The following is a 12,500-nucleotide window of genomic DNA, read 5'->3' as shown; positions in this document are numbered from 1 at the left end:
TATTGGCCTTGACAGTATGTGCTTTGTATGTGCCAACGCATTTTTTATAGTACAAAAAGTTAATATACATATTTATATATCATGAACCAAAAACAGGAAAATGTCCGCTTATCTTTCTTCCTTTGTCTCACAGCCACAGGGATCTGAAGCCAGAGAACTTGTTGCTAGATGAGAAGAACAACATCAGGATAGCAGACTTCGGCATGGCCTCCCTGCAGGTTGGGGACAGTCTCCTGGAAACCAGCTGCGGGTGAGTACCTCCCACTGACAGCCGCTCCAATTGGATGATGACTAATGACACAGAGACTTGTAGGCTATTGATTGGTTGGACACATGACTATGCTGAATCTCTGACACAAGCGATGATATGATTTTCTGATGATGTATGTAGGCACACGGGTGGAACTCAATTAGTTGCTGAGAAGTCATTTGTGTTCTCATCCTCGGTGAACGTAGCGTTAATCTCACCTGTCAATTAAAACATTGCAACGCTGTATGTTACATTGATGTGGTCGTCGAAGATAAGCTTGAGGGCTTATACCGTCTTCAGGATAATCCCCAGTGACTGTACTTTATCAATGGGAAATATCTGATTTTTTGGCCAAATATTTTATGATATAGCAGGCTTAGTTACAACATCAATCATCAAATTTTATGAAAGCAGGTTTTCTCCCATACTGCTGATAGGACACCCATGCCTTATCTGATTCAGCCTCTGAAATATACATGAGGAAGGAACAACAGATCGTTTTCCAATATAATACCAGCCAGATTCCTCAAGCTCATACACATCAAATGAAGCAACTGCTGTTTCTCTCTTTTATTTGTTTGTGTCAGGACTTTTCTGCCGTGTCTCTGGAGCGATCTAATTACTTATAACACTGGTAGGCTGCCAGAGGCCTCCATCTGATGCACCTTCTCTCCCAAGCAGCAATGGCTCATAGATCGGAGCTGTCCTAGTGCATTTGCAGTCCTCTCACACACTAACACACACACACACACACACACATGCACAAACACACATGCACAAACAAACACATACTCTCTTTTTTTCTCTCTGTCTCTCTCAAACACACACACACATACATACACACACACACACAGAAAATGTGTTCACTCATAAGCAGCCATATGCAAACTCTAGAGCACAAATAGGCACACACACACATACACACACACACACACACACACACACACACACACACACACACACACAGAAAATCTGTTCACTCATAAGCAGTCATATGCAAACTCTAGAGCACAAATAAGCACACACACACACACGCACGCACGCACGCACGCACGCATATATATACACACACACACACACACACACACACACAGAAATAAATGTTGATTCATATGCAAACAGTGAAGCACAAATGTACATGCAGGGACACACACACACATTTCGTAGCACAAACACATTCGGCGGTACACACGCAATCTTGCCCAAACACACTTGCATTTACAAACACGGAAGGTGCGGGTCTCTGAAGCAATAAACGGGACGGAGGTGAGACTCATTTTTCATCCAGAGCCAAGGGCACAGGCCAAGCCCCACAGTCCGCAGGATGATAAAGCTGGAGCCTCTCCACGCACTATTACACTCCTGGTTAGCGCATAGCACATCACACGCACACATACACACACACTCACACACATATACATACACACACACACACACACACACACTATTACACTCCTGGTTAGCGCATGGCACATCACACGCACACATACACACACACTCACACACATATACATACACACACACACACACACACTATTACACTCCTGGTTAGCGCATAGCACATCACACGCACACATACACACACACTCACACACATATACATACACACACACACACACACACTATTACACTCCTGGTTAGCGCATAGCACATCACACGCACACATACACACACACTCACACACATATACATACACACACACACACACACACTATTACACTCCTGGTTAGCGCATAGCACATCACACGCACACATACACACACACTCACACACATATACATACACACACACACACACACACTATTACACTCCTGGTTAGCGCATGGCACATCACACCCGCTCTGTGCTCTTAACTTTGGAATAATATTAGTTATCATGAAAGCCAAGTGCTCTCTCTCTCTCTGTCTCTCTCTGTCTCTCTCTCGCTGTCTCTCTCTCTCTCTCTCTCTCCCTCTGTCTGTCTCTCTCTCTCTCTCTCTCTCTCTCGCTCTCTCTGTCTCTCTCTCCTTCCCTGCAGTCACAACATTCTGTTTGTGTGTGTGTATGTGTGCATTATATTAGATTAGATTAGATTAGATTCAACTTTATTGTCATTGTGCAGAGTACACGTACAAAGCCAATGAAATGCAGTTAGCATCTAATCAGAAAGAAAAAGCAGGATTATTTACAGATAAGTGCCGGCATAAGCACTGTAAGTACTACAGCATAAGTGATGCTATATCTGGCAGTATGTACAGTGTTATTGACAGCGGTGAGAAACATATACAGGTTATTATATATATATATAAATATATATGTATAATATATTAAATATGTTATACATAGAGGTGAAGTGGAGTTGGAAAGGGGAGTATATATAAGGGTTGCGTGTACAGTATATACATGGTGTACAGACAAAATGTACTCTTGGTCGAATGTACAATATGAAAAAATAGCAATCTGAACAGCGTGAGAGGTTCAGCCTTGTGCAAGAATGAGCAGTGCAAATACTACTCTGCTAAATAAATACTACTCTGCTAAATGACTAAATGTAAATGTAATATAAATGTACTGAGACTATGCAGTAATGAGTGCAACATGCTTAGTGCTGTGGTGTGGAGTTCAGCTTCCTGAGTCTGCTGGTGTGGTAGTGGAGGCTCCTGTAACGCCTGCCGGATAGGAGGAGAGTTAAAAAAGTCCATGGTTACGGTCGGATGCATCCTTGATGATGCGTTTCGTTCTGCCCAGGCTGCGTTTATGGTGAATGTTCTCAATGGTGGGAAACTTTTTCACCACCCGCTGATGGCTTTTTACAGTCTGATGCGGTGCAATTGCCATACCACACTAGGATACAACTGGTGAGAATGCTCTCGATGGTACAGTGATAAAAGTCAAAAAGTGGTAAAAATGGTGCCGTCTGCAAACATGGTTATAGTGTTAGAACCTTGTATAGTTAAGCAGTTGGGCTCAACATACAGCCTTGTGGCACACCAGTGTTCAGGGTGAGAGTGGAGGAGCAGAGGCCGTCTAACTTTACAGATTGGGGTATGTTAGTTAGAAAGTTCAAAATCCAATTTCAGACTTACTGTATGTGCTAACACTGAGTTGGCTAAGCTTGGAGATCGGCTGGGAGGGGATCACAGTGTTGAATGTTGAGTCAATGAACAGCATTCTGATGTAAGAGTTGGCAATGTCCAGGTGGGTTAGGGCAGTGCCGTGGAGGTGATGTCCTCTGTTGACCAATTTGTGTGGTAGGGCAAACTGATGAGGGTCCAGGGTAGTTGGCAGACAGGTTTTCAGATGTAATAGTGCCTGCTTCTCGAAGCACTGCAATGATGGGGGTGAGTGCAGAAGTCATTCAGGGTTGTAGCTGTAGAGTGCTTCGACACTGGCACAACAGAGGCAGTCTTAAAGTTGGGGGGACAACTGCCTGGGCCGGGGACAGATTGAAAATGTCCTTGAAGACCCCGTCCAGCTGCTCTGCACCGGCTCTAAGCATGCGCCCAGGTAGTCCACCCGGGCCACCTGCCCGCCCGCCACACATTCACCCTGCTCAGGGTGCCGCAAACATCAGGGATGGATATTTCCCCTGTGGCAGTTCACCAGGTGGGAGATCCACTTTGAGGGTGACCTCCTTGTTTCCCCGGTAATGTAGAAGTAGTTAGGCTTGTTAGGGAGGCAGGCAGAGCTGGATGGGGCCACAGTGCTGGGTGATTTGCAGTCTGTGATGGCCTGTATGCCTTGCCACATGTGCCAGGGGTCAGAGGAGTTGAAGTTCTCTTTGATACTCTTTATGTGTACTTAGCCTGGGAGATTCCCCTCCTCGGAGTGGCCCTGGCTGAGCTGTAAGCCTCCAGTCCCCAGACCTGAAGGCTGCAATCTTTGGCTTTGAGCAGGAGGTGAACCTCTCCGTTAATCCAGGGTTTCTGTTTGGGGAAAGCTTTTATTTGTTTTTGTGTTGTCACTCTGTCCACACACTTGCTGATGTGATCAGAGTTGGTTTATGTGTCAATATATACTATCTCGGCACACATTCACACGCACACACACACACACACACACACACACGCACACACACACACACACACAGGCACACACACACATACACACACTGACTCACACACAAAACTAATTTGCGGCTGAAGATCTACGCAGCACAAATTGTGTTTTGTGAAACTGCCACAAAAGTGTAGGTGTAGGCGTAGGCGAGGACAGCGGGGCAGGCACAGGTGCTCTCACTCACCTGATCCCTCGGGTCGTCTCCAAACCCACATCGCTGCTCCCACACAACCCCAGCCGTGTTTGAGTAACCTCTGCCACAGCGTGCTCAAACCGGCAGCAAAACACCAGGGTTTGTACAGTGTCTTTGAGGCGAGGCTGTGAGGTTTGGCCAGACTATTTTTCTTTTTTTTTTAACGAGCTGCAGGGAGTCAACAACCTCAATTTGTTCGCGCACACAGGAAGAAGTTGTTAACATTTCAGTGACACTGCCTGTTCTCGTTGAGCCTACCGGCTCAGTTTGGCTCGCCGCCGCAAGATGAAGCAATAATTATGTAATTTGTAAGCTTGGTGGAATATAATACTCCGGCTTACCCTCGGGAATCCATCTCAGACGGATAAAGCCGAGGCCAGGCTCTGGATTACATCCCCGAGATCTCACGGAGCGCGGCAGGTTAGGATTACACGCAGGTGGGGGTAGATTATTCCCTCAAGCTCTCGCTCACAATGCTGTGCTTGTCTATGGGAGGACTGGAGGTCAAATGAGACTGGCTGAGCACACAAGGATGATAACTTTATTCAGTTCTAATCAAGTCAGTTCTGTTTTATTCATTGATATATGTCCAGATAGGTTGTTTATACATGTGTATGTCCAGTTGCTATTCATGGGTCAGGCTTGTGCTGTCCCTCCCAGCAGTCTGAGACATTTGGTGTGACTTGAAGGTGTCCCCTCAGTCACGCCCCTCTGATCAGTAGGCACCCTCAGCCTCAGGAGTTGTTTCAGGAGATGATGTAACCTCACTGTGTCAGCTTGTCCTTGAACAAGGCAGTAGACACAAACACAAGCTTCAGAAATGTTCCTTTCTCTTTTTCTCGCTCTTTTTTTCTTTCTTTGTGTCTGTCTGTCTTTCTTTCTTTCTTTCTTTCTTTCTTTCTGTCTTCCTTTGAGCATCAGGGAAAGTCTGTTTCAGCCAGACGGACACGTGCACACAAGTTCACTGAGAGTGCGTGTTCTGCGGCGGTCTGTCGCTTCCCCTCTCCTGCGACTCCTACCTTTTCAAACGTCAGGAATGCGGCTGCGGTTCGACCTTGACCCTGGGCGACCCCTGTGTCATGTTTGCTCTGGTCCAGTGGTTGTGGTCTTGTCGTTGCCCATCAGCTCAGGTTGGCTAGCCCTGCATAGCCGCCGCCCAGTTAGTGAGAAAGACCTCAGAGTCTCAGTTTGCACTACACTGCACAAGAGAAACCGTATGTATGTATGTGTGTATGTGTGTGTGTGTATGTATGTATGTATGTGTGTGTGTGTGTGTGTGTGTGTGTGTGTGTGTGTGTGTGTGTGTGTGTGTGTGTGTGTGTGTGTGTGCGTGTGTGTGTATGCAGCTTAAACCACTCCCTTCTTCCACCCTGGCTATGTACTGCACTGTAGATCATCTGGCCAGTACCCCTGTTTTTCAGACTGTGAATATGAATATGAAAGTGTTTCTGAATGTGAATAAATGTAAATTCTCCACTTGCTGTTCCTGTTTGTTAAGTGCTGTGGTGGTGACTGCATGTGCCCACACTGTAACATCACCCGCAGACGGATGAAGGGTTGTGTGTGTTTGCGGGGTGACAGGGTGTGAGTCACGATCTGTGAGGCACCACCATACGCACTCTTCCGTCCTCAGGGTGCAATCATCGCGTTCACACCACACTAATTTCCAATGGCCTCGCAGGAGATGATGATCCCACTCGATCCTCCGAAACTGCCATAGATTGATTACCAAACATCGCAACTCTGCAAACAGATTAGGTTACTCCTTGTTCCTTGCCTCTGCCATGCTAAATTAGTTCTGGCTTACTTTAATACATGTATGCATATGTCCTTCATCAGACAACCCAGTCAACCAAACATGTTTATATTTGTGTTCCCCCGCAAAGTGCTGTTGGTGCTGAATGGTAATGACGGACCCACTGGGTGCTGTTAAAGTATGTCCTCTCCCCACACCCAAACCCCCCTGGTCCCTGTATACCTACATTTGGGCAAATGGTGCTCGGCGGGCTTCATTGATAGTCGCAGCGTGCCTAGCCAGCCGATCTCCACAAGCGGATATGACAGCTTTTAATTAAACACATTCATCTCAGCGCCGGTTCTCCACAGGTTCGCCCTGACACGAATCTATTCCTCTTGCCACGGTGGGGCTGAAGCGCTGGGCTAGCCGGCTCGCCAGCTCAGAGCTACCGGAGCTCCGCTTCGCTGTTGTAGTACTGTTCACACTCAGCTTTTCACCTGTTACAGTATTTCCCATGTCCTTATATTGTGCTGATGTTGTTCATTCGAATTGAAAGCGAAACTGCTAGGTGAATGATGCGTGTCTGAATGACAGACGTGCGAATGAGAAGTGCACACATTTGCGCAGATTAGCCAAGGTTCCCACTTCCAATTATTCATGACCACCTAACGGAAACCCTCTGGGCCTGCATGAGATTGAAAATCTGACATATTGGCTACCAGTGAAGAGACCAGTTCAATTTCTGCCAGCCTGTTCCGAACCCATTTGTGAGCGATGAAGTCACCCGTGGCTCTCGTGTCAATACCGAGTCATTGAACCGTGGGCCTGTCGAGAGTGCAGTTTGACTTCGATCCACCGTTCCTGCTATTGGGAAAGAAAAAAACACGGGAGCATTTTCATAAGAGACACGTGTGGTGTCAGGGTGCAGAGAAGATGCAGGCACATAAGTCCTCTGGATGTGTGTGTGTGTGTGTGTGTGTGTGTGTGTGTGTGTGTGTGTGTGTGTGTGTGTGTGTGTGTGTGTGTGTGTGTGTGTGTGTGTGTGTGTGTGTGTGTGTTTGGGTGCTATTTCCCTCCCTGTGAGGTTGATGGGAGCAGTAAAATGAGAGGGGAAATGAGCTCTAGCGAATGACCTAGTGGGGATTGATGTAGTGACAACAGGCTCCGTGGGTGTTCCCTTCAACGAGCCCATTTATTTTTGGGGACGGGAAGGATTTTCATGCATCTCTGTTTTTTTTGTGTTTTTTTTCTTCCCAGTTAATCCTCCACCCCCTCGTTCCCTCCCCTTGCATCAAGATGTTGCAAAAGTGGCCAAATTATTTTTGGTGAATTAACGATTCTTCCCAGAAACTAATCTTGAAACTATTCCGACAGTCAAGACTTTTTATTGTTTTATGCATAGAGTTTATGAGGCGCAGCAAAGGATCCTTTTTTTTACATCTTGTTTTTGATGCCCATCTGAGGGATCTCCCTGCCCGAGAAAAGACAGGTGGATATCTAGCTCTGGGCATTATTGATGCTTTCAGCAGCACAGTGGTGTGTTTTTGAGGAATCCTACACTGGCGAGGACTTGTCAGACGGGTGTGTGTGTGTGTTGTTATGAGGATTCCATGCTGTGGCTTTCTGGAGGGTCTGATTTTAAAATGACTTTCAGCCAAAGGCCTCGGCAACCCATGCTGAGAGTTTTTCTCATCTGAGAGAGAGAGAGAGAGAGAGAGAGAGAGAGCGAGAGAGACAGACAGACAGACAGAGAGAGAGAGGGAGGAGGAGTTGTGTGCTGTCAGTACAGTAGTGAAGGAGGAAGCCACTTACCTCAAAAACCCAGACAAATATTTTTGTATATACAAAAACAGTTACCCCAGTCTTTGACTCAGTCTTTGGCTCCGTGGGTTGGTAGAGGCCTGTGGTCTTAAAGCCATGCCTTGCTGGATTTACTGGATAAGTTGCACAATGCTTACAAATGCACAAGAAAATTCAACTTTTAACCTACTTTAAGTAGAGGCACATTTGTGTAATGCTACATGACATCAGCGAGCAGTGAGCCCACATCATTAGCATGCTAGTAGGTGTTCGTTTGAACTTTTGTTTGCAGAGTCTGATGTTTGGGGGTTTGTTTTTGGTGAACCTTGACAGCACATCAGGCAGCATCTCCGTCAGCAGAACTCATGAATGCAGGCTGCAGACAGCCACGCTGCTAATAAGACCCAGTGTTTAGATGTTTCCGATGCCATTTCATTAAAATCCGATACGCGCAGACATGGGGGATTGGAGGAGAAACACTAGCAGATAAACGTGGAAATGCATCATTAATAATATCTATGCAGCACCACTGAGTGTTCATCCACATTTCAACATGCTCAGGATTTCAGCATTTTCTGGGCAGAAATATGCACTCTAACTGGCATCTTTAGTCATATTAATGACAGGATTATTTGCAGTATTTGCTGTTTCATTGTTTTCCTGACAAACTACACCCGCTCAATTCCACTGATGTTTCTACCTCTTTCTTCTGGACAGGTCTCCCCACTACGCCTGCCCAGAGGTCATTAGGGTAAGTGTGATCCCACTTATTTTAAATGAAACACATTAAACACACTGAAACACACTACTTTTGGACTGCAAATATACTGATATAATTGAGAGTGTGCTAACTCGTTAGCTACTGGTCCACTATTACTGCAGGCATATTAGGAAACCCCTGAATGGTTAGCACCACAGTAGCTGCCATGGTAACGCCAGGTCACTGCCTGGAGATTAGATTCCCTCCTTTGATATTTCATATTTCAAATGTTTTTTTTGTCTTTAACTCCCCACTCCTTGTCTATCTCCCTCTGGTTCCTCATTGGTTCCTACCAGGGCGAGAAATACGACGGGAGGAAAGCAGACGTATGGAGCTGTGGAGTCATACTCTTTGCACTCTTGGTGGTCAGTATCTATCTTATGACTCCTGGGATTCTAGTTTTTAAAGGTGAAGATAAAGGGCTCGTATTTAGCAGACGCTTTTATCCAAAGCGATTCTCACCTGGGTTCTCACCTCCTTTGTGGTGCTCATTTTTGGGTACCAAATGCATCAGTACTGAGGAAGACTGTACTTTTGGTACTTAATGTTAGTATCACACATTAGAATTCAATGGATTGGCTTTCATATTCTAAAATGAATTCAAGCGGGTATTCAGTTACTTTACTGGAATTTAGTGGGATTTGTTTTCTGTTTCGGCCCAGTGATTTATAAAAGTTTTAAAAGAACTGGCGGGTGTGTTTGTTGATCTGCGTCAGAAGATGTTTGAAAATATTCTGGGTCTCATCCCTGAGTGCCTCCTGGTCCATCTGTGATGCTCCATCAGATCTTTTCCTTTCCTTCTCCCTCATGAATGTGTAGCTCATCAGTTTTGGGAAGTCTGCTTTCCCCCCAACAGACTGAGCAGAAGGAGGTGCTCCCCCAGACTTCTTAGGGCTGTGTTGATTTCTGGCTGTCCCTATGGACTCCACACCACTGTAAAGCCCTGCCCTGGACATACTACTCACTTAAACTTTTATTAGATTATCAACATCTTGGTAAACTAAAACTTTCCATTTTAAAACCTTGCGTGACCTTTATCTGCAGCAGTTAACAGCAGCTAAGGATGTTATAAGGAGGCCTACTCCTAATTGTCATTGCCAAGGTTTCGCTGTTCTCCGTGCTGCTGTGAGGAGCGGTATGAAGGAGCCTAGTCGATGTGGCCAGCCTCCCCCACTGCTCGGCTGTTTTGGGCCCGTGGACAGACAGCTGTTCCTTTGCCCGACTCCTTCTCCTTCCCTGGCACAGTGTTGTTTCATGTGCGGCTGCGGCTCATTCACATCTCCAGCCCATGAAATATGCATGGGCCGCTGCCGTATCACGGCTCTGAACCCTGCACACAAGGCCAAAAATAAACAGACTGCCTGTTGGCACCGGGCCGTGGCGTCGCCGATGCTGCCATTGCCGCTGTGTGGAGAGAGAGAGAGTCGGCCGGCCCGGACGGTGTGTGTGTGATCGGACTGCAGATGGATGTGTGTATTCCTCGTGCCCTGTCTCACACACTTCGGTTTTCTTTTTCATCAAGTTCATTATTTATACATTTGTCATCAATTTTTTTCTGATGGTATTCATCTGCCAGACCAGGAGAAAAAAAAACAAGGGAACTGACTAGGAGTAGCAGAGCCCTTAGCTCTTCCTTCCTTCTTTCTTTCTTTCTTTCTTTCTTTCTTCCTTGTTCCCTTCCTCCCTCTGTCTCTCGTGTTGTTATTTGTCTGAGTTTATTTGACAATCTCTCTCCCTTGCAGTCGGGATCATCTGTTATTCGAGGCTGCCACGCTCCCATCATTAAGACTCAGTCGCAGTCGTTTATCAAGCACTCACATCTGTAGTGTGTCAGGACCACTGATAACACACTCTGATGGGGGAGCAGAGAGAGTGTGAAGCACTCCTAATTATCAACAAAGCCGTTGCGCCCTCCTTTCTTCCTTCATTTCTTTTCTTTCTTTCTTTCTTTCTTTCTTTTCTTTCTTTCTTTCTTTTTCGGCAAAATTGGAGGCCTCTGAAAATATGGAGGGGTTCTTTTGATCAAGCCTGCTATATGTAATATGTTTATAATGACAGAGAAATGCTTTCAGCCCTTAGTCCCTGGTCCCTGCAGAGAGACTTTAGTACACTGTGAGACATAGTGCAAACAATCGTAAGGTGGAAGGGTTGCTGGGTGCTTTTTATTGAATGTGTGTGTGTGTGTGTGTGTGTGTGTGTGTGTGTGTATGTGTGTCTCTCCTTTTGGTTTCTCTCCCACTCTCTAGGGGGCGCTGCCATTCGATGATGACAACCTGAGGAACTTGTTAGAAAAGGTGAAGCTGGGCGTCTTTCACATGCCTCACTTCATCCCGCCAGACTGCCAGAACCTTCTGCGAGGGATGATCGAGGTGGACGCCACCAAGCGGCTAACGGTCAGTAACTCCCTCCCACTCTGTGTCTTTTTCAGGCAACGCCATAGAAACACCACGTCAGTGTGTCAGAGGGTGGTTGTAGAGAATTCCCCAGCACTCCATTTTTAAGAATAGTCAAGAGGGGTCAGAAGAAAACAGATCTTTATCCGTGTTTTTCCTGTTTCTTCTCTTTTCCTTTTGTCAGGTCATTTTTCTTCCCTGTGTTTCCTGAGGTGTTTTTTGATTCTGCTTTGATATTATTCCTCTACTCATGACTCAGGGCCAAGTGGGGTTTTTTTTTTTTTTTAGTTCGCTCTCTACCACCTCTGCATTTCATCATGTTACATTTCCCCATACCTGCCCCCCCCCCCTCACACACACACACACACACACACACACACACTGCACCTGGAAACTTCAACCTTCAAGGCCATGAGGTAGCAAAGAGAAAAATATGCCCATGTTGAGAGGAGCAGATAGCAGGAGAGCCAGAGAGAAGGCGAGCCAAAAGACAAAGACAGAGAGATAAAAAAAAGGGAAAAAGAGCACAAGTGGCCTCCGGTGGAAGTGAAATGTGAATAATGGAAGTGGTCAGGGGAGCTGAAAGAAAAGAGCGAGCGACATGCTACCGCAGTGCCCTTTGTTTCGCGGTTGCTGATTTGTGAGGAGGCGGCCTGCGTGTAGAGATAGGAGGCTCAGACAGAGGGAAAAGCACGGTCACCTCCACATGCCTCGCCGTCCTCCGCTTTTCCTCGTGCCGGGGTCTCAGATGGTGGGTGAAGTTGGCCCGCGTCGGCCCCCTGGACCAAATGCTAATATCACGTTCCTCTGCTCCTGGACCATCAATCACCATGTCGGCTGGGTCTAGCAGGCGAAGAGGAGTGGGAGTGTGGACAAGGAGAAGCGGAGCGCTTTAATCTTACTTTGAAGGAGTCGAGGGCTAAGGGAACCAATCATGTGAGAGAGAGAGAGAGCGAGGCACCGCGTCCACACGGCTACCCTTGCCTCTCTCTCTCTCTCTCTCATTCTCTCTCTCTCTCTCTCTCTTGCTTTTTCATCCGTCTCTCTCCTCCTGCGTTCTCTGTTCCTCTCTGTTTCTCTCTCCCTCTTTCCTTCTTTCTGAGCATTATACTCGGGACAAAGCAAGTCTGTCCATCCCTATCCCCATCTTCCAAGGCGCTGTAAACAGTCCCGGCACAGAAGGAACGAAAAACAAAAACAGACAAACCAAAACAACAGAAAAAGCAAAGAACAGGAAATCTTTTCCCCAGCCAGTCCCGTGATTACATCAGGGTTCACGCCATGTCAGCACCGAGCCACTCACAGTCACAGTCTCCCCAGGCACAGGC

General features: G+C 46.6%; 1 protein-coding gene across 1 annotated transcript in view; it reads left to right on the top strand.

Annotated features, from left to right (window-relative positions):
- The window catches only part of brsk2a (BR serine/threonine kinase 2a), a 78,848-nt gene that overhangs the window by 36,427 nt on the left and 29,921 nt on the right, over nt 1–12,500 (top strand). Inside the window, exons 4-7 of the mRNA XM_042707365.1 lie at nt 134–250; nt 8,737–8,770; nt 9,076–9,144; nt 11,026–11,172. Coding sequence (XP_042563299.1) covers nt 134–250; nt 8,737–8,770; nt 9,076–9,144; nt 11,026–11,172 — 367 coding nt within the window. The remainder of the gene's footprint in view (nt 1–133; nt 251–8,736; nt 8,771–9,075; nt 9,145–11,025; nt 11,173–12,500) is intronic.

The sequence above is a fragment of the Clupea harengus genome, chromosome 3, assembly GCF_900700415.2.
Source record: "Clupea harengus chromosome 3, Ch_v2.0.2, whole genome shotgun sequence".
Lineage (NCBI taxonomy): Eukaryota > Metazoa > Chordata > Actinopteri > Clupeiformes > Clupeidae > Clupea > Clupea harengus.
Note: the sequence above shows the minus strand (reverse complement) of the source record. Positions and strands in the feature narration are given on the sequence as shown.